The 17273-nt window shown below is 59.3% G+C and overlaps 2 protein-coding genes across 2 annotated transcripts; both read left to right on the forward strand.

The window, feature by feature from the left end:
* The first annotated feature begins 3014 nt into the window (after positions 1 to 3014).
* Positions 3015 to 7165, forward strand: LOC132079727 (uncharacterized). The gene is made up of 5 exons (XM_059482495.1): positions 3015 to 3146; positions 4782 to 4908; positions 5503 to 5577; positions 5774 to 5860; positions 6054 to 7165. The coding sequence occupies exons 1-5, from the start codon at positions 3015 to 3017 to the stop codon at positions 7163 to 7165; spliced, it is 1533 nt and encodes a 510-aa protein (XP_059338478.1).
* Positions 7166 to 14841: 7676 nt separating this feature from the next.
* LOC132079855 (cathelicidin-B1-like) lies at positions 14842 to 15845 on the forward strand. Its single transcript, XM_059482685.1, has 4 exons — positions 14842 to 15108; positions 15337 to 15441; positions 15537 to 15620; positions 15717 to 15845. Exons 1-4 carry the CDS (start codon positions 14842 to 14844, stop codon positions 15843 to 15845), a joined length of 585 nt encoding a protein of 194 aa, XP_059338668.1.
* Positions 15846 to 17273: the final 1428 nt, after the last annotated feature.

Consider the following 17273-nt stretch of genomic DNA (forward strand, 5'->3'; position numbering starts at 1 on the left):
GAGCGGCGCCCCCTGGCGGCCGGGAGGAGCGAGAGCCGGGCGGGGGCGGGGCCACGTCGAGGGGCGGGGCCACAGCAGGGGGCGGGACCGGAACAGGGGCGGGGTCGGGTAAAGGGGTGGGATCAGGGCTGGGGGCGGGGCCGGGCCCAGGGTCACCAAGGCCGGGGCCACCAAGGCCGGACCTGTGGGCACTCCCTGGGCCCTGAACTGGGAGCCCTGCGGGACCCCCGGACCAGACCCACGTCCTCTGAGAGCAGCATTCCTGGGGGATCTCCCCATCCCTGTGGTCCAGCACTCCCGGGGGATCTCCCAGTCCCTGTGATCCAGCATTCTCGGAGATCTGCCATTCCCCTGGACTGGGAGCCATGTTTAGGACCCCCAGGACTGGCATTGCTGGGGGGGGTCCTCCAGCCCCACCTCCTCCGGGACCAGCATTCCTGGGGAATCTTGCCATCCCTGTGATCCAGCATTCTTGGACATGCGCCATTGCCCTGAACTGGGAGCCATGTTTAGGACCCCCCCAGGACTGGCATTGCTGGGGGGTCCTCCAGTCCCACCTTCCCTAGGACCCCCACCTTCCTGGGGGATTTTCCCATCCCTGTGATCCAGCATTCTGGGGAACCTCCCATACCCTTGGACTGACATTTCTGAGAGACCCCCAGGACCAGTACCCCTGGAGGGTCTCCCCGCAGTCCCCCTGTGCAGTCACCCCACGGGTTGGCTCCGACCCCCGGTGTCCCCACAGTGCCACCCAGCCCAGCCCAGCCCAGCGCAGGGCGGCTCTATCGGGGGTCACCCACCCTGCGCGTGTCCCCCCAAACGCATCCGCTCCCTCCGGTGTGCCGCCTTTATTTGGGGGCTTGGCAAGGCGGGGGCGGCTGCCCCAGAACATTTTGGGGGTGGGAAGGGCGGGGGGCTCAGCGCGGAGCAGGGGCGGGTGCTGAGCTCTCTGCTGCCGTGGGGCTCTCCCGGTGTCCCGCGGCATTCCCAGGCTCCGGCACCGTTCCCGCCGCGCTCTCGGCTGCTCGGTGACTCCTGCAAGGTCCCGCGGGGGCTGCCGGGGGGTCCCTGCCGGGCCCGGGCTCCTGCCGGGGCTCCGCTGTCACCTGTCACGGCAGCGGGATGTGCCCGGCGTGCCCGGAGGGCTGGGCCGGCTCCGGGCTTTCCCTTCGGGCTCTGCCCTGCGGGAGTGAGGCGGCGTCACACGGAGACAGGGACAGGGAGATCTCATCGCATCGCATCCCATCCCGATCAGACCCCGTCCCATCCCATCCTGTCCCGTCCCTTTCCCATTCCAGCCCCATCCCGTCCTGTCCCGTCCCCATCCCAAGCCAGTCTCCCTTCCCACCCCATTCCCGGGCAGCCCCGGTACCTCCGGTCCCTTCCCGCTCCGTGCCCGCCTGCCCGGCTGAGCCGCCTCCTCCTCCCGGGAATTCCAGGGCATGGACTGCGACTCCTGCGGGACAGACGCGGCTGTGGGAGCCCCGGCCCCCGGCCCCCGGCCCCGTTCCCTCATTCCCGCATTCCCGTGTCCCGGCTGACCTCGCTCAGCACGGAGAAGCAGCCGGAGCAGGGTCTGTGCGGCCGCCGCCGGCCCTGCGGGGGAAGGCTGGGATCGGCATCTCCCGGAGCACAGCGGGGAGCGCGGGCAGGGCCGGGAATGCCGGTGATCCCCCCGGGATGTCCCGCGGCTGCGGGGCCCGGGAGTGCCGAGCCCATCCCCGCAGCGACGGGAGGCTGGAAAAGCTTCACCCCGCGATTTGCCCGGGCTCGGTGCCGGGATAGCCCCGAGGGGCGGGAGGGGGCACGGGCAGCTGCCCGCGGAGCCAGGGCCGTGCCCAGCTCCGCCGTTCCCGTTATTCCCGGCTTGCCCCTCTCTGTACAGCACCGACCTCTCTCCTGCGTGCCGCCATCCCGGAGCCGCCGTGCTCAGCCCCGGCCAGCCCGGCCACGGCCACGGCCAGGGCGCAGAGCAGCCACAGCCTCATGGCGTCCCCGCGGCTGTGCCGGGCCCGCCTGGACATTGGCCCCGATGTCACCACGGTGACCCCGCGAAGGTCACTCGGGCTGGAGCTGCCGGGCACGGGGAGGGGAAAGGGCCGGGCCCGGATAAGGGATGAGCTGGAGGAAACTTCTCCCCAAAACTCTGCCTTGGGGCCCTGCTCCCGCTGCACTCCCCTCACAGAGCCCTGGGATGCTGGCATGGCCTGGGCTGCGAGGGGATTTAAGGATCGTGTTGCCAACAGCGATTCCAGATCTTGCTGCTGTTGCTGCAATAACCCCACAATTCCAGGCTCTGGGATTGTTGTTTAACCAAACCAGGCTGGCTGTATCCGTTTGGTGACCAGCAATTAGTCCTGGCCACTCCTGACGACCCCTTGGACACGATGGAATTTGATTAATTCCAAATTTCTGGCTTTTGGTGGCGCAGATGTGAAGGGTCCAGGCAGGACAGAGGAATTCCACAGGAAATTCCAGGCGGCATGAAGACTACTACTAGCTGGACACTGCTTTCAGGGAGTTGGTGGGAAGGGAATCAGGGACAAGCTGCACACAGGATTTACAGAATTGACAGGAAATTTATTCAGGAGAAGAGGGAAATCTGGAGGAGGCGAATCCAGGAGGGATGTGCGGGCAGCGGGGAACACGAGTGCAGGCCTCAGGCAAGGGCACGGGAAATCCCAGAGGTGGGACCAGATCTGAGAGATTTCCGGTGGAAAACCTGAGGATTCTCACGCTAAATCTGGGATTTTTGGGGAATGGGTGACTCTGGAGGCCAAACGGGATGGGAGCGGGCTGGATCCGGTAAGGGCTCAGGCTGCGCTCGCAGGGAACGGGGACAGGACGGGAGGAAACGGCCTCAGGGGAGGGCACGGGGACAATCCCTCCCGGGAAGGGCCGGGCCGCGTTCCCGTTCCCGTTCCGGTTCCCGTTGGGATCTGACCCCTGCCCCGGCCCCGCCTCACGTGCCGGGGTCACGGCGGCGCTTCCGGGGCGCCGCTTCCGGCGGGGCCATGGCGGCGCTTCCGCCGTGGGCGGGGCCTGTGCCGGAAGCGCGTGCGGGAGAGGCGGCGGGAGGAGCCGGGACCCCCCGGGCCCCCCGAGACCCGCGGGGCCCCCCGGCCGCCATGGCGGGGCAGGCGCAGGTAGGAGCCGGGAGATGCCGGGGGGAACCCCGGGCCGCCCTCGCCGCCCCCCGGGGCCCTCGATGTGCGGACCCTCGATCCGCCCCCCCCCCCCCCCCCCCCCCCCGGATCCTGGGGGGTCCCGCAGCGCCCCCTCGGCAGCTCCTGGGGGGACTCGGCCTCCAATGGACAGGGACCCGCCACCCCGAAAACCCAAATCGCCCTCCCAAGTAACCCCCATCACACCCCCAATCCCACCCGCGATCCCACCCCATCATCTCCTTCATTGCCCCCCACTCCCATGAAATTCCGCCCTGAGGACCCCCCATCACCCCCACCCCATCACCCCCCCAAAATCCCCATCACTCCCCAAATCCCCACCAGCCCCTAAAAACCCCCGTTCCATGCCCCCAATCGCACCCCCATCACCCCCCACCCCAAAACCCCTCTCACTCCCACATTTCCTCTCACGTCCCTCCCCTCACTCTCTCTGCCCCTGTTCCCCCATCCCCACTGGGATCACTCCCGAGGGATTCCCTGGGATGGGCCCTGGGGGTCACAGGGGCCTCTGGGAATGTCCCCAGCCCAGCTCCAGGTGACCTTGGGACCTGCACTACCCCAATCCCGCGGGATCACGGAGTGCTCCCGGTAGGAACGGTAAAACACATCCCAAGGTGCTGGATTGCGGTGTTTGGCGCTGGATTCCAGCATGTTCTTCTCCCAGATCTGTAATTCCCACCCCAGTGGGGAACACACCTTCCTGGGACAGCCCCATCCATGGCCTCGTGTCCTGGGAGCTCCCTGGGGCTGGGAAAGGCTTCTCCTGCTGGGAGGGAGGAAGTGATCCGTGAGGGAAGGTGTAATCCCTGAGGGAACATTCGATCCATGAGGGATGGTGTGATCCCTGAGGGAGCATTAGATCCGTGAGGGATGGTGTGATCTGTGAGGGAGGGGGTGATCCCTGAGGGAACATTAGATCTGTGAGGGAGGGGGTGATCCCTGAGGGAACATTAGATCTGTGAGGGAGGGTGTGATCCCTGAGGGAAGAATTGATCCCTGAGAGAGGATTAGATCATTGAGGGAAGCTGAGATCTCTGAGGGAGGATTAGATCCGTGAGGGAAAGTGTGATCCCTGAGAGAGGATTAGGTCTGTGAGGGAAGCTGTGATCCATGAGGGAGGATTAGATCTGTGAGGGAGGAATTGATCCCTGAGGGAAGTGTGATCCGTGAGGGAGGAGTTGCTCCCTGAGGGAGGGTGTGATCCCTGAGGGAAGAGTTGATCCCTGAGAGAGGATTAGATCCATGATGGAAGCTGTAGTCTCTGAGGGAGGATTAGATCCGTGAGGGATGGTGTGATCCCTGAGGAGGGAGCTATCCCTGAGGGAAGGTGTGATCCCTGAGGGAGGATTAGATCCCTGAGGGAAGTGTGGTCAGTGAGGGAAGATTAGATCCGTGAGGGAGGTTTAGATCTGTGAGGAGGGTGTGATCCCTGAGGGAGGAGTTGATTCCTGAGGTAAGCTGTGATCCCCGAGGGAAGGAGTTGATCCCTGAGGAAAGTGTGATCCCTGAGGGAGGATTAGATCCCTGACAAGGGTATGATCCCTGAGGGGAGGGTTTGATCCCTGAGGGAAGCTGTGATCCCTGATCCCGTGGCAGGAGCTGATGGCCTTCGAGGACGTGGCGGTGTTGCTGAGCCGGGCCGAGTGGGACGTGCTCACGGCGGAGCAGCGGGAGCTGTACCGGGACGTCCTGTCTGACACCTACGAGCTGCTGACCTCCCTGGGTAATCCTGGGAACCTCCCTGGGCAGGGCTTCCCTCAGATCCCACCCCAGCGCCTTCCAGAGCGCTCAATCCCAGAATCCCACAGTGGCTGAGGTCGGAAAAGGCCTTGGAGATGGCCGAGTCCAACAATTCCCCAACACCGCCAAGGCCACCACTAATCCATGTCTCCAAGTGCCTCACCCTCACAGCTTTCCAATCCCTCCAGGGCTGGACAACCCTTCCTGTGAGGAGTTTTCCCTTCTAGGGGCTCATGAGGGAGTTTAGTGCTGGAAAAGGCAGGATTTGGGTCTGGGTTTGAGCACCCCTGGAAATGATTCCCTGAGATCAGGGAGCACTGTGGGATGTCCCACCCCTGGGATGAGCAGGAGACATTCCCACACTGGGAAAGCCTGTCAGTGGAACTGGGAGGCTGTGGAACTTCCCACACTTGCATCAGGGCTCTCAGGAATAAATTCCTCTCTGGAAGCAGCTCCGGTTTCTCCCTTTTCCCACATCCCAGAGGTGTTCCCATGCATGATGAGGCACAGCTGGGGTGTCCCAGTCCTTGGTTTTCCTGTGATCAGGGACAGTCCAACACCCTCTGTCCATTCCCAGGTTATCCAGGCCCCAAGCCCGACGTCCTGCACCGGCTGGAGCGCGGGGAAGAGCCGTGGATCTCCTCATCCCCAGGTGAGCAGCAACATCCGGACCCTGTGAGATGGAATCCACATCCAGGATGGGGTCAGAACTTCTTGCTCCATCCCCACGGCTGTGGAGAAGTCAGGATTCCTGGTGGGGACAAGGACAGGGCTCTTCCTTCATTCCGATGGCCGTGGAGAGTGAGGATTTCCAGCCTGGCTGGTGACATCTGCTGTTTTCCCTGCAGGACACACTGAGAGCTGGCTGGAGGAGCTTTCCTCTGACTGGTGGTCCAGATCCAGTGGGTACCAGGGTCTGGAGACCTCGTGTCCAGGTGAGTCCTGCTCCCTCCTGCTCCATCCCCATCCCTGGGCCACTCCCAGGACTTCTCCCACTGCGGGGCTCCTCTGATGTCTGGCGGAGGTTGGGATGTAGAGCCTGGGTAGTCCCAGACTGGGAAGAAGGGATGTTCCTCTCCCTGCTCCAGCCAGGAATGATCCAACCCCTTCCCACCTCTCTCCCAGCAGGATGGAGCACGTTGTGGTGTCTCCAGGACAGGAACTTCCAGAAGTTTGGCTGTCACAAGGGAAGGAGCAAAGCCCCGTCGGAAGCAGACAGTGGAGTGGGGAGCCAAACCCAGCCATGGCCTGTGAAGGAGGAAGTGGAGGATAAACCTGAACCCATGGAAGACATAGCTCACAGTGAGACATTCCCGCTTCATTCCATGATGGAACAGCAGAGCCTGCATTCTTGGGAACAGCTGTGGGATGGCCCAGGGCAGAGGAGTCACGGGAATGCCCAAAACCACGGACACACCTTGGGAGAGGCGACGCTTCTCCCGGGGACCCGGGGGCTGCGGGTGGAGGAGCTGCGAGCGGCGGCGGCGAAGGACCACGGCTACTGCCTGCGGAGCGAGCCGGGCACGCCCTGCGCCCCCCAGCCCTGCTCCCTGTGGGAACACAACTACTGCCAGCAGCTCCAGGCCGGGGAGAGCCACGAGGCCGAGGGGAGCCGCGAGGGCCGGAGGAGAAGCAAGGCCGGGAGGAACCGCGAGGCCGGGAGGAACCGCGAGCTCAGCTCCCTGCAGGCCGTGCGGCGCCTGCTGGCGTGCCGGCAGTGCCGCGGGCGCAGGACGTTCCGCAGAGCCAGGGAGATCCTGCGGCGCTACCAGCCCTACTGGAGGTTGGGCTTTCCGTGGAGAGACCGCTCCAGCTCTGGCGGTGACGCCGCGCAGGGGACGAATCCCGAGGTTTGTCCCCCGACGGATGCGGCCGCGCCGCGCCAGCTCCAGAGCGCCGGGAATGCCGAGGGGGTGGCACTGGACACGCAGCGTGCCCTGGAGGGGATTTTAGGAACTGGAGGGTCACCCCCTGCCCTAAGCCTGGATGCAGGGGTGGGGAATGGAGCGAAGCCTCTGGAGCATCCCGGTGCCACGCAGGAGCTCGAAGGATGCACAGAAGGCCAGAAAATGCAGGAGCTGTCGCTCCAGGATGTGTTCCGGAACGTTCTGAAAGCAGTCAGGTACATACTGGACTCCATATGCGAGAAGTTGGAGCTCCAGGGGGTGCCCAAAGGGAAGAGCATCTGGCCCATCATCATCCAGATTGACAACTTGACAGAGAAGAAGAAGAAGCTGTGACTCCCGGGGGGAAACTGGGATTGGATTCACTGAGGCACAGCGCTCAATCCCCCCCAGTTCCGGGGGGTTCAGGAGGAGAGGTGTGGCAGAGGTGGATTGGAGGAGGGGAAACTGGGAATGTGGGGCCTGCCTTGAACTGGGATTGACTGAGAGGCTTTGGAGAAAAGCAGTGGGAAAGGGGAGGGTTTGTGTGGCTCAAAGGAGGAAAGAAGGAAAAGTGAGCATGGGATCCTGAAATCCTGGAATGGCTTGGGCTGGAAGGGATGTTAAATCCATCTCTAAAAACCAGCCAGGGGTTGGGCTGTGCTCCTGTCACTGAAACTATGGGAAAAACAAAAACCCTCAAACAACGTTTTTGGTGTTAGAAAAGGCACTGCCTTATTTCTGGCTGGGAAGTGCAACAGAAATTATTTCACCCACACGAGGCCTGGGTGTGCAGAGAAAATCATCTCATGGCAGGTGAATTTTACTCGTTTTTTCCCAAACTATATCCAGTCCAAAACCCACAGAAATCCATTGGTTCAATGCTCATTGGTTCCAAATTGCAGAGTTCTCAGAATTCGGTTTCTTATTGGACCGGGATTTTTTTGCCTCTGATGTTTATTAGGCCCTGACAAATCTCTTTATCAGCCTTTTCCAGCTGCAGGGGTCTGGGGTAGATGTTCCTCGATGTTTGCTGATGGTTGTCATCTTTTTGGGCCTCTTTTGGGCTATTCCCAGTTTGTTGAGATGTTAAGTTTATCAGGCCTCACAGAGGGGAACAATACCCTCAAAAAATAGTCCTCTAATTCCCTTCTCAAAGGCAAACTGAGCCTGACTAGAGAAATAAAATGAATTTTAAACATTGTGTAGTTGCCAAAACTCCCAAGGAAAAGGGACAGGATGAGGGGAAACAGCTTCGAGTTGTGCCAGGGAAGGTTGGGTTGGGTGGAGGGGTGGATATGGGGAAGGACAAAGGAAGGTTTAGTTCCAGTCGTGTGGAAGCCTTTTCCTGGGAAATCCAGCCTGGCCTGAATTCCCAGCAGCTTTTGGAACCTCTGGAATTGGATCATGACAAGGAAAAGGTGATTTCTGGCATGTTCTCCAGTGCCCTTCTAGGGGCCAGGTGCTGTTGTGGGGACAGAAGGAAGCTCCAACAAATTCAAACAAACGGAGCCCATGGATCCATTCCCTTTCCCAGTTCTCCATGGAGCTGGGGCTGGCCTGGGGAAAATCTGGGGTGCCTGAATTGGGGATGCTGCCAAAACCATCCGTGGCTGCTGCTGGTTTTGGCAGCAGGATGTTCCTGACAGCTGGGGGTGCTGACTTTGGGGCTTTCAGCATTCTCCTGCCAGATCCCAAATCCTTCTGAGGGAGCTGCAGGGGCTCATCCCGGAGAAGAGGAGGCTCAGGGGGCACCTTCTGGCTCCTGCAGTTCCCTGGAAGGAGGAAGGTTGGAGCCAGGAGGGATCGGGCTCTGCTCCCAGGGAACAGGACCAGAGGGAAGGGCCTCAAGAGCAGGTTCAGGTGGAATATTGGGAATGTTCCTCCTGGAAAGGGCTCTCCAAGAGAGAGAGATCTCAAACTCTGCAAAGCTGCCCAGGGCGGGGGTGGAGTGCCCATCCCTGCAGGGATTGAAAAGCGCTGCGGATGTGGCACTTGGGGACATGGGGCAGTGCTGGGCTTGGACTCGGGCATCTCTGAGGGCTTTGTTAATCTCAGCAATTCCATGACTCTGCAATTCCTGTAAGGAATTCCCGCCTTTCAGTGCTGGCGGATGGTGAAACGGGACTTTAAAGCAAATAAAGCCGGTGAAATGTCTCGAGAGCCGCTGTGTCCCGGCTCCAGGCTCGCTTTGAGGGCCGGGGCTCCCCGTCACCTTCCCCCATCCCGGGTACCCCCCAGGACCCCCGATCCGCACCGCGCGGAAGCGGCGGCACCGCCGCCCAATCGCCGTGCGAGCTGCACGTCACGTGCCGCACTCCGCCAATCACAGCGCTCACCGCCCTGCCCGGATGCTGTACAGCCTCTCAACATGGCGGCGCCCAGTGAGCGCGGGAAAGAACAACTTCCGGGTCGAGGCGCGAGGTTACGATGGGGGCGTGGCCTAACGCGGAAGCGCCGGGGCGTGTTGAGCGACGTGACCACGCCCCCTCCGGCGCGGTTGCCATGGTGACCAGGGCGGTGACGTCGCTGTGGAAACGGGGACGGGCCCGGAGCGGGAACCGGGAACCGGGAACCGGGCTGGGACCGGGCTGGGACCGGGCTGGGACCGGGCGGGAACTGGGCTGGGACCGGGCGGGAACCGGGCAGGGACCGGGCGGGGACCGGGCTGGGACCGGGCTGGGACCGGGCGGGAACCGGGCAGGGACCGGGCGGGAACCGGGCAGGGACCGGGCGGGGACCGGGCTGGGACCGGGCGGGAACCGGGCTGGGACCGGGCTGGGACCGGGCTGGGACCGGGCGGGAACCGGGCTGGGACCGGGCTGGGACCGGGCTGGGACCGGGCTGGGACTGGGCAGGGACCGGGCTGGGACCGGGCTGGGACCGGGCTGGGACCGGGCAGGGACCGGGATGGGACCGGGCTGGGACCGGGCTGGGACCGGGCCGGGACCGGGCTGGGACCGGGCTGGGACCGGGCAGGGACCGGGCAGGGACCGGGATGGGACCGGGCTGGGACCGGGCGGGAACCGGGCTGGGACCGGGGAGGGACCGGGCTGGGACCGGGCGGGGACACGGAGCGATCCAGCGCCGGCCCCGGAGCTGCTGCAGGGCTGGAGCCAGGCTGGGAGAGCTGGGAATGTTCATCTGGAGAGGAGAAGCTCCAGGGAGGGCTCAGAGCCCCTGGCAGGGCCTGAAGGGGCTCCAGGAGAGCTGGAGAGGGACTGGGGACAAGGATGGAGGGACAGGACACAGGGAATGGCTCCCAGTGCCAGAGGGCAGGGATGGATGGGAGATTGGGAATTCCATCCTGGCTGGGATGGGATTCCCAGAGCAGCTGTGGCTGCCTGTGAAAAATGCATATTTTATGATTGGCTTTTTGCAAATATTAAAATGAATATGTGTTGTGTGTTAAAAAGTAATGCTGTATTAATTCTCTTAAGTAGTGTGTTAAATACAGTTTTAGGTTATTAAAAAATGCTAAAATAGAAACCATGCTATGTAGGATAGTTTTTTAAAGAAAGGACTCGCAGCGAGATAGCAGCCAGGACACCTAAATCTTTCAGAGAAAGAGAATTTATCGCTCTGTTATCAGCAGAAACGAACTTCTTCCCGTCTCAAAGGCGCTGTTAGGATTCAGAGGAAGAAGTTGACACTGACCAGACAGAATCCTGTGTTTGAATGGAATTTATGCATCATGTATGAGGTGTATGAATATTCGACAGGCCATTGTTTTTAAGGGTTAATCCTCTGTTAATGGGTGTTCTTTTCTTGGGCTCCTGCTGCCCAGAAAAGGAACCCGGACTGTCCATAACTCTTTGTCTCTATTGTCTCATATTGTACTAATTGTCCAAATTAATATTACTCTAATTGTGTTCCTATTTTTATAACCATTTTATTACTATTAAACTTTTAAAATTTAAAAAACCCCAAGTTGTAAGGTTTTCTGTGCTGTTTAGGCTGTTTGGAAAGACCCAGGGATGGCCTTGAAGAGCCGACGCTTCAAAGGACGAGGAGAGACTTCTGATCTTGTCTCGGTCTTGGTGTTTATTAATTGTTTATCTAAAAGATTTTCTTTCAGCCCGACAGAGGTCTGCACAGCAAGTCAGCCATGGGCACACTCCCCAAGCCCCCGGGTGGTCACTTATCTTTATACCCGAAGTTACGTGTACAATATTTATCATTTCTCCCCAATACCTTCTACCCTTATTAACCGGTGCACTTCTAGTAATAACCAATCCCAAAGTGCCACCATCACCACAGAAGATGGAGGCCAAGAAGAAGAAGAAGAAGAACAGGACACGCCCCAATTCCTCCATCTTATTTCTTTAGACCCCCCTGTATCAAAATCCTAAACCCTGTGTTTTACACTTTAACTAACTTATCCCTTCACCATTCACCCAGTGAAATCCTCCCATCCTCATACAGGTCTCATCTCCTGTGTAGGATCAAAGTGCAGCCACCAGACACTTCTGGCAACATTCCAGGACTCCCGAGCCCCCCAAGGGTGTTCTCCGCCTCTCTGCACCTCCATCCTGAGGTGCTGAGATCCCACACCAAGTGATTGGCGTTTTTCACCCTCCCCCTGGATCCCTGGCAGTGCCCAAGGCCAGGCTGGACCCTGGGGCTGGGGGCAGTGGGAGGTGTCCCTGGCCATGGTGTGGAACGGGATTTGTGCTCCATTCCAGCCCAGACGCTCCAGGATGATCCCACGACGGACCAGCCGTGCTTTTCCTTTCGTCTCCGAGCATCCCGGACTCGTTGGGATGGAAGGATCCCGAATCCCATCCATTCCCAGCCCCTCTGTGGGACTGGGAGCGGGGCCTGGCTGTGGGAGCGGCTGCAGCACAAACCCAGGAATGTTCCGGAACGAGGAGGGGCAGCTCGGCCCCGGGAAGGGCAAACAAACCCCGAGACAGATTTATGGACAGGGAATGTCCCCAGCTCGGGGCCCAGGGTTTGGTTTTGGGTGGGATTTATTGGATTTACTGTCCCTGTCAGCGGTGGGAAACGTCCTGGGAGTCACAACTTCCCAGTTAAAACTCACTCAGTTTTCCCTTTTTTATTCCCAAGGATTTTGTGGCTTTTTGGTGCCTGCTCAGGGCTGGCGCGGGCAGCTAAAAATGGAATTTAAATATTTCACATCTATTTTGAAACTCTTGCTGTTAAATCCTCGGTGGGATACATGGGGTGAAAATAGAAATAGCTGAGGGGTTTGGAAGGAACTGGGTGGATTTTGGAGGAAATTCGGAAGGAATTGAAGTATTTGGAGGGAACCTGGGAAGGAACGGGGAAGGAATTACAGAATGTAAAGGGAATTTTTAAGGAACGAGGCACAGTTTGGAAGGAATTGGGAAAGACTTGAAGGGAAGCAGCAATACCTGCTTTTTATTCCCAAAATGGCCTCCAAGGATTTTGTGGCTTTTTTGGAGCCTGCTCAGGGCTGGAGCAGGCAGCTAAAAATGAAATTTAAATATTTTACATCTATTTTGAAACTCTTTCTCTTGCTGTTAAATCCTAGGTGGGACACATGGGGAAAATGGGAGTAACTGAGGGGTTTGGAAGGAGCTGGGAGGATTTTGGAGGAAATTCGGAAGGAATTGAAGCATTTGGAGGGAATCTGGGAAGGAACGGGGAAGGAATTACAGAATTTAAAGGGAATTTTTAAGGAACGAGGCACAGTTTGGAGGGAAATGGGAAAGACTTGAAGGGAAGCAGCGAGACCAATCAATGCCCCAAGGAAAACTCACTGAATTTTCCCTTTTTTATTCCCAAAATGGCCTCCAAGGATTTTGTGGCTTTTTTGGAGCCTGCTCAGGGCTGGAGCAGGCAGCTAAAAATGAAATTTAAATATTTTACTTCTATTTTGAAACTCTTTCTCTTGCTGTTAAATCCTAGGTGGGACACATGGGGAAAATGGGAGTAACTGAGGAGTTTGTAAGGAGCTGGGGGGATTTTGGAGGAAATTTTGAAGGAATTGAAGTATTTGGAGGCAATCTGGGAAGGAACGGGGAAGGAATTACAGAATGTAAAGGGAATTTTTAAGGAAGGGGGCACAGTTTAGAGGGAACTGGGAAAGGTTGAAGGGAAGCAGCGAGACCAATGAATCCCTGGGGATGTGTTGGATGTGGATCCCACCTCTCTCCATGGAAAGCTGGAGCTGGCTGCACCTGGAACGTCCCGGGGCCAGCTGGGGTTTGCTGCAGGGCTCTGACTGACACTGTCCCTCCCTGGGGACTTCCAGGTGCCACCCCCGGTGTGGTGTCATTGTCCCCGTGTGATTTATGGGGATGTTTTTCACTGCTGGTGGCTCCAGGGTCACGCTCGGGGCAGGATCCTGGGTGTCCTCCTGAGCTTCCTGCTGCCCCGTTTGCACGGGGGACAGGCCATAAATCACCCCCGGGCTGGAAAACCCCGAGTGCCTGCAGAGAATCAGGGGAAAAGTCCTTGGAGAGCAAAAAAGAACCCCAATCATCCCCCAAGCACTGCCACTGTGTCCCCAAGTGCCACATCCACAGGGGTTTTAAATCCCTTCACCAACGGGGATCCCAGCACTGCCCTGGGCAGCTGGGCCAGCCCTTCCTGGGGAAGGAATTGTCCCAAATCCAGCCTGAACCTCCCCTGGCCCAGCCCGAAGCTGTTTCCCCCTGTTCTTGTTCCCTGGGAGAAGAACCCGACCCTCACCTGGCTCAGACCTTTCATCCCCACCACGCTCTGGACAATCCGCGGCTGTGAAAAACGCCAATCGCTTGTTCTTAAAGTTTTTAAAAGTTTAATAGTAATAAAATGGTTAAAAAGAATGGCAACACAATCAGAGTAATAACAATTTGGACAAATTGAATTAGGACAATATGAGACAATAAATACAAAGATTTACAGAGGTACAGGTAACTTTTTCTGGGCCTCACGAGCCCGAAAAAGGACACCGGTTAACAAAGGATTAACCCTTAAGAACAACAGCCTGTTGCATATTCATACACCTCATACATGATGCATAAATTCCATTCAAACACAGGATTCTGTCTGGTCATCAGCAACGTCTCCCCTCTAATCCTGACAGCGCCTTAGAGGTGGGAAAAAGTTCATTTCTTCTGATAAGAGAGCAATAAATTCTTGTTCTCTGAAAGATTCAAGTGTCCTGTGGCTGCTGTCTCACTGCAAGCTGTCTCCCTTTCTGTTAAACAAAGCATCTTACATAGCACCGTTTCTATTTTAACAATTTTTATAACCTAAAACTGTATTTGACACAGTACTTAAGAGAATTAATACAGCATTACTTTTTAACACACAACACATAAAATATTCATTTTAATATTTGCAAAAAGCCAATCATTAAATATACGCATTTTTCGCAATGGCCAACATGGGAAATGGATTTGTAGGGAATTCTCCGAGCCTGACAGGAGGCTCACAGTGTGTGATCTGTGTGCAAACCCTGAGACAAGAAATGCTGACTCAGAAATGCCATGGGGAAGGACAGGCATTGCTGAGGGAGAAATAGAACTAGGAACAAATTTTAAAGGATGGCCTCGCAAATAAGACTGGATATTTTGGAGAAAAAAAACTATGAAAGATTAAAAAGTAATTTTAGATGTTTGGCTTTAAAACATTTACAGCATGGTGTGGCAAAAGCTGATAGACCAAGAAATGCTTATAATGTATTGTAATTAGGAAATAGTTGGATTCTGATTGTCATGGTGTGAATGATAACATCTGTGTTGTCTCACCCTTCGACTGAAAACGGAATAAAATTTTTTTAAAATTTTTAAAGTTGCCCCCTCTCTGGGTCAAAAAAGAGCTTAATCTGGCAGGCCACGTGTGTCACCCCTGTCCGTGTCCTCGCCGTCAGCCCCGGTCACACGTGGCAGGGGGACGCTGACCGCTGTGTCGCTGCTGACCGCGGTGACCGGCACGGCGCTCCCGCTGCCCCGGGCCCTGCAGGGCTGGGCTGGGCTCCTGGCCAGGTTCACCCCCTGCAACGCCCAGCGCAGCTCCCATAAAAGCGCTGGGGAGCAGGAGCAGCACCCAGGAGCGCCATGGGGCCCAGCCGAGCGCTGCCACCGCTGCTGCTGCTGCTGCTGGGGCTGCTGGGGCCGGCTGGAGCCTCCACGCCAGGTCCACGCGGAGCCACGCTGGGACAGGGTGGCACCGCGCTGGGACAGGGTGGCACCGCGGCGTCCTCATCCCCACCGGGGTCCCTGAGCTACGGGGACGTGGTGGCGGCGGCCGTGGAGCTGCTCAACGCCAGGGCCGTCAGTCCCTTCGTGCTGCGGCTGCGGGAGGCTCAGCCCCGGCCCGGCTGGGTGAGCGCTGGGCTCTGCCTTCCCAGGGAGGCTCCAGGGCCGGGCACTGCTGGATCCGGCCCTGCTCCGCCTGGGGCTGCCCTGTTTTGGGGCTGACCCGTTCCAGGCTGCATTCCTGGGGCAGGTCCTGTTTTGGGCCTGACCCGTTCCAGGCTGGATTCTTGGGGCAGGTTCTGGCCCGTTGTGGGAGTGGGATGGATCCCTGATGGATCCTGTCCCTTTTCCCAGCCCTCGGACCTGCAGAGCCGGCAGGAGCTGAGCTTCACCCTGGAGGAAACCACGTGCAGGGTGCCGGGAACGGCCACCAGCAACTGCAAGAGCCGCTGGCTCGGGGTGAGGCTTTGTCCCGTGGGAACTGGGGGTTATCCAGTGGGGAAACTGAGGCACGAGGGGGTTGTGCTCTGCTGTGTCCCCTCTGTGCCCCACAGGCCCTGACCTGGTGCCAGGGCTCCGCGTTCCTGGAGGGGCAGCAGCCCACGGTGGAGCTCTCCTGCGAGAAGGCCCCGGCCGCGGTGAGAAGGGGCTGCAATGGCTCCGTGTCCCCCGGGGGTCCCCAGGTCCCCTCCTCAGCCCCCCTCCGAGTCTGACCCTGCTCTTTGTTTTCCCAGTTTGGCCATGTCTGGAAATCCAAGATCAAGGATTTCTTTGGCAAGGTCAAGCAGCGTTTCCAGGGCTTCTTCCAGTGCGGTCGGATCTGGATCCGGGACAGGCTCAACCTCAAGGCACCCAAACCCTGAGGGGTGACACTGATGTGTCCCTTCCCTGTGTCCCTCCCGATGTCCCCTCCCTGTGTCCCTTCCCTGTGCCCCTCCCTGTGTCCCCTCTCTGTGTCCCCTCCCTGTGTCCCCTCTCTGTGTCCCCTCCCTGTGTCCCCTCCCTGTGTCCCCTCTCTGTGTCCCTTCCCTGTGTCCCCTCCCTGTGTCCCCTCCCTCTGTCCCCTCTCTGTGTCCCTTCCCTGTGTCCCCTCCCTGTGTCCCCTCCGACGTCCCCTCCCTGTGCCCCCTCCCTGTGTCCCCTCTCTGTGCCCCCTCTCTGTGTCCCCTCCCTGTGTCCCCTCCGACGTCCCCTCCCTGTGTCCCCTCCCTGTGTCCCCTCCGACGTCCCCTCCCTGTGCCCCCTCCCTGTGTCCCCTCCCTGTGTCCCCTCTCTGTGTCCCCTCTCTGTGCCCCCTCTCTGTGTCCCCTCCCTGTGTCCCTTCCCTGTGTCCCCTCCCTGTGTCCCCCCCGATGTCCCCTCTCTGTGTCCCCTCCCTGTGTCCCTTCCCTGTGTCCCCTCCCTGTGTCCCCCCTGATGTCCCCTCCCTGTGTCCCCTCCCTGTGTCCCCTCTCTGTGTCCCCTCCCTGTGTCCCCTCCGACGTCCCCTCCCTGTGTCCCCTCCCTGTGTCCCCTCCGACGTCCCCTCCCTGTGCCCCCTCCCTGTGCCCCCTCTCTGTGTCCCCTCCCTGTGTCCCCTCTCTGTGTCCCCTCTCTGTGTCCCCTCTTTGTGTCCCATCCCTGTGCCCCCTCTCTGTGTCCCCTCCCTGTGTCCCCTCCCTGTGTTCCCTCTCTGTGTCCCCTCCCTGTGTCCCCCCCGATGTCCCCTCCCTGTGTTCCCTCTCTGTGTCCCCTCCCTGTGCCCCTCTCTGTGCCCCCTCCCTGTGCCCCCTCTCTGTGCCCCCCCCGATGTCCCCTCTCTGTGTCCCCTCTCTGTGTCCCCTCCCTGTGTCCCCCCCGATGTCCCCTCCCTGTGTCCCCTCCCTGTGTCCCCTCCCTGTGCCCCCTCCCTGTGTCCCCTCCCTGTGCCCCCCCCGATGTCCCCTCTCTGCGTCCCCTCCCTGTGTCCCCTCCCTGTGTCCCCTTCACTGCCAATAAAGGTCCCTGCATCACTCCCGGTGTCACCCTGAGTGTCCCTGTGCCCCAGTGGGGACCCCCGAGTGTTCCCAGACCCCCCAAATCCCCCCGTGCCCAGCCAGGGAGCCGTGAGAGCTGGGAACACCCTGGGGTCACCAATGGGGGTGTCACGAGTGGGGGGCGCTCTCTGGGGCAGGTCTGGGGTCCCCCCATCTCTCCAAGGCCGTGGAGGGGCAAAGGGACCCCCCTGCAGGTGCTGCCACCTCGGGACCCCCCGAGAGCCCCTCCCCAAATCCCGCTGCCTCCCGGCGCTGCCCTGCGTTCCCTGCCGCTGT

The sequence above is a fragment of the Ammospiza nelsoni genome, chromosome 1, assembly GCF_027579445.1.
Source record: "Ammospiza nelsoni isolate bAmmNel1 chromosome 1, bAmmNel1.pri, whole genome shotgun sequence".
Lineage (NCBI taxonomy): Eukaryota > Metazoa > Chordata > Aves > Passeriformes > Passerellidae > Ammospiza > Ammospiza nelsoni.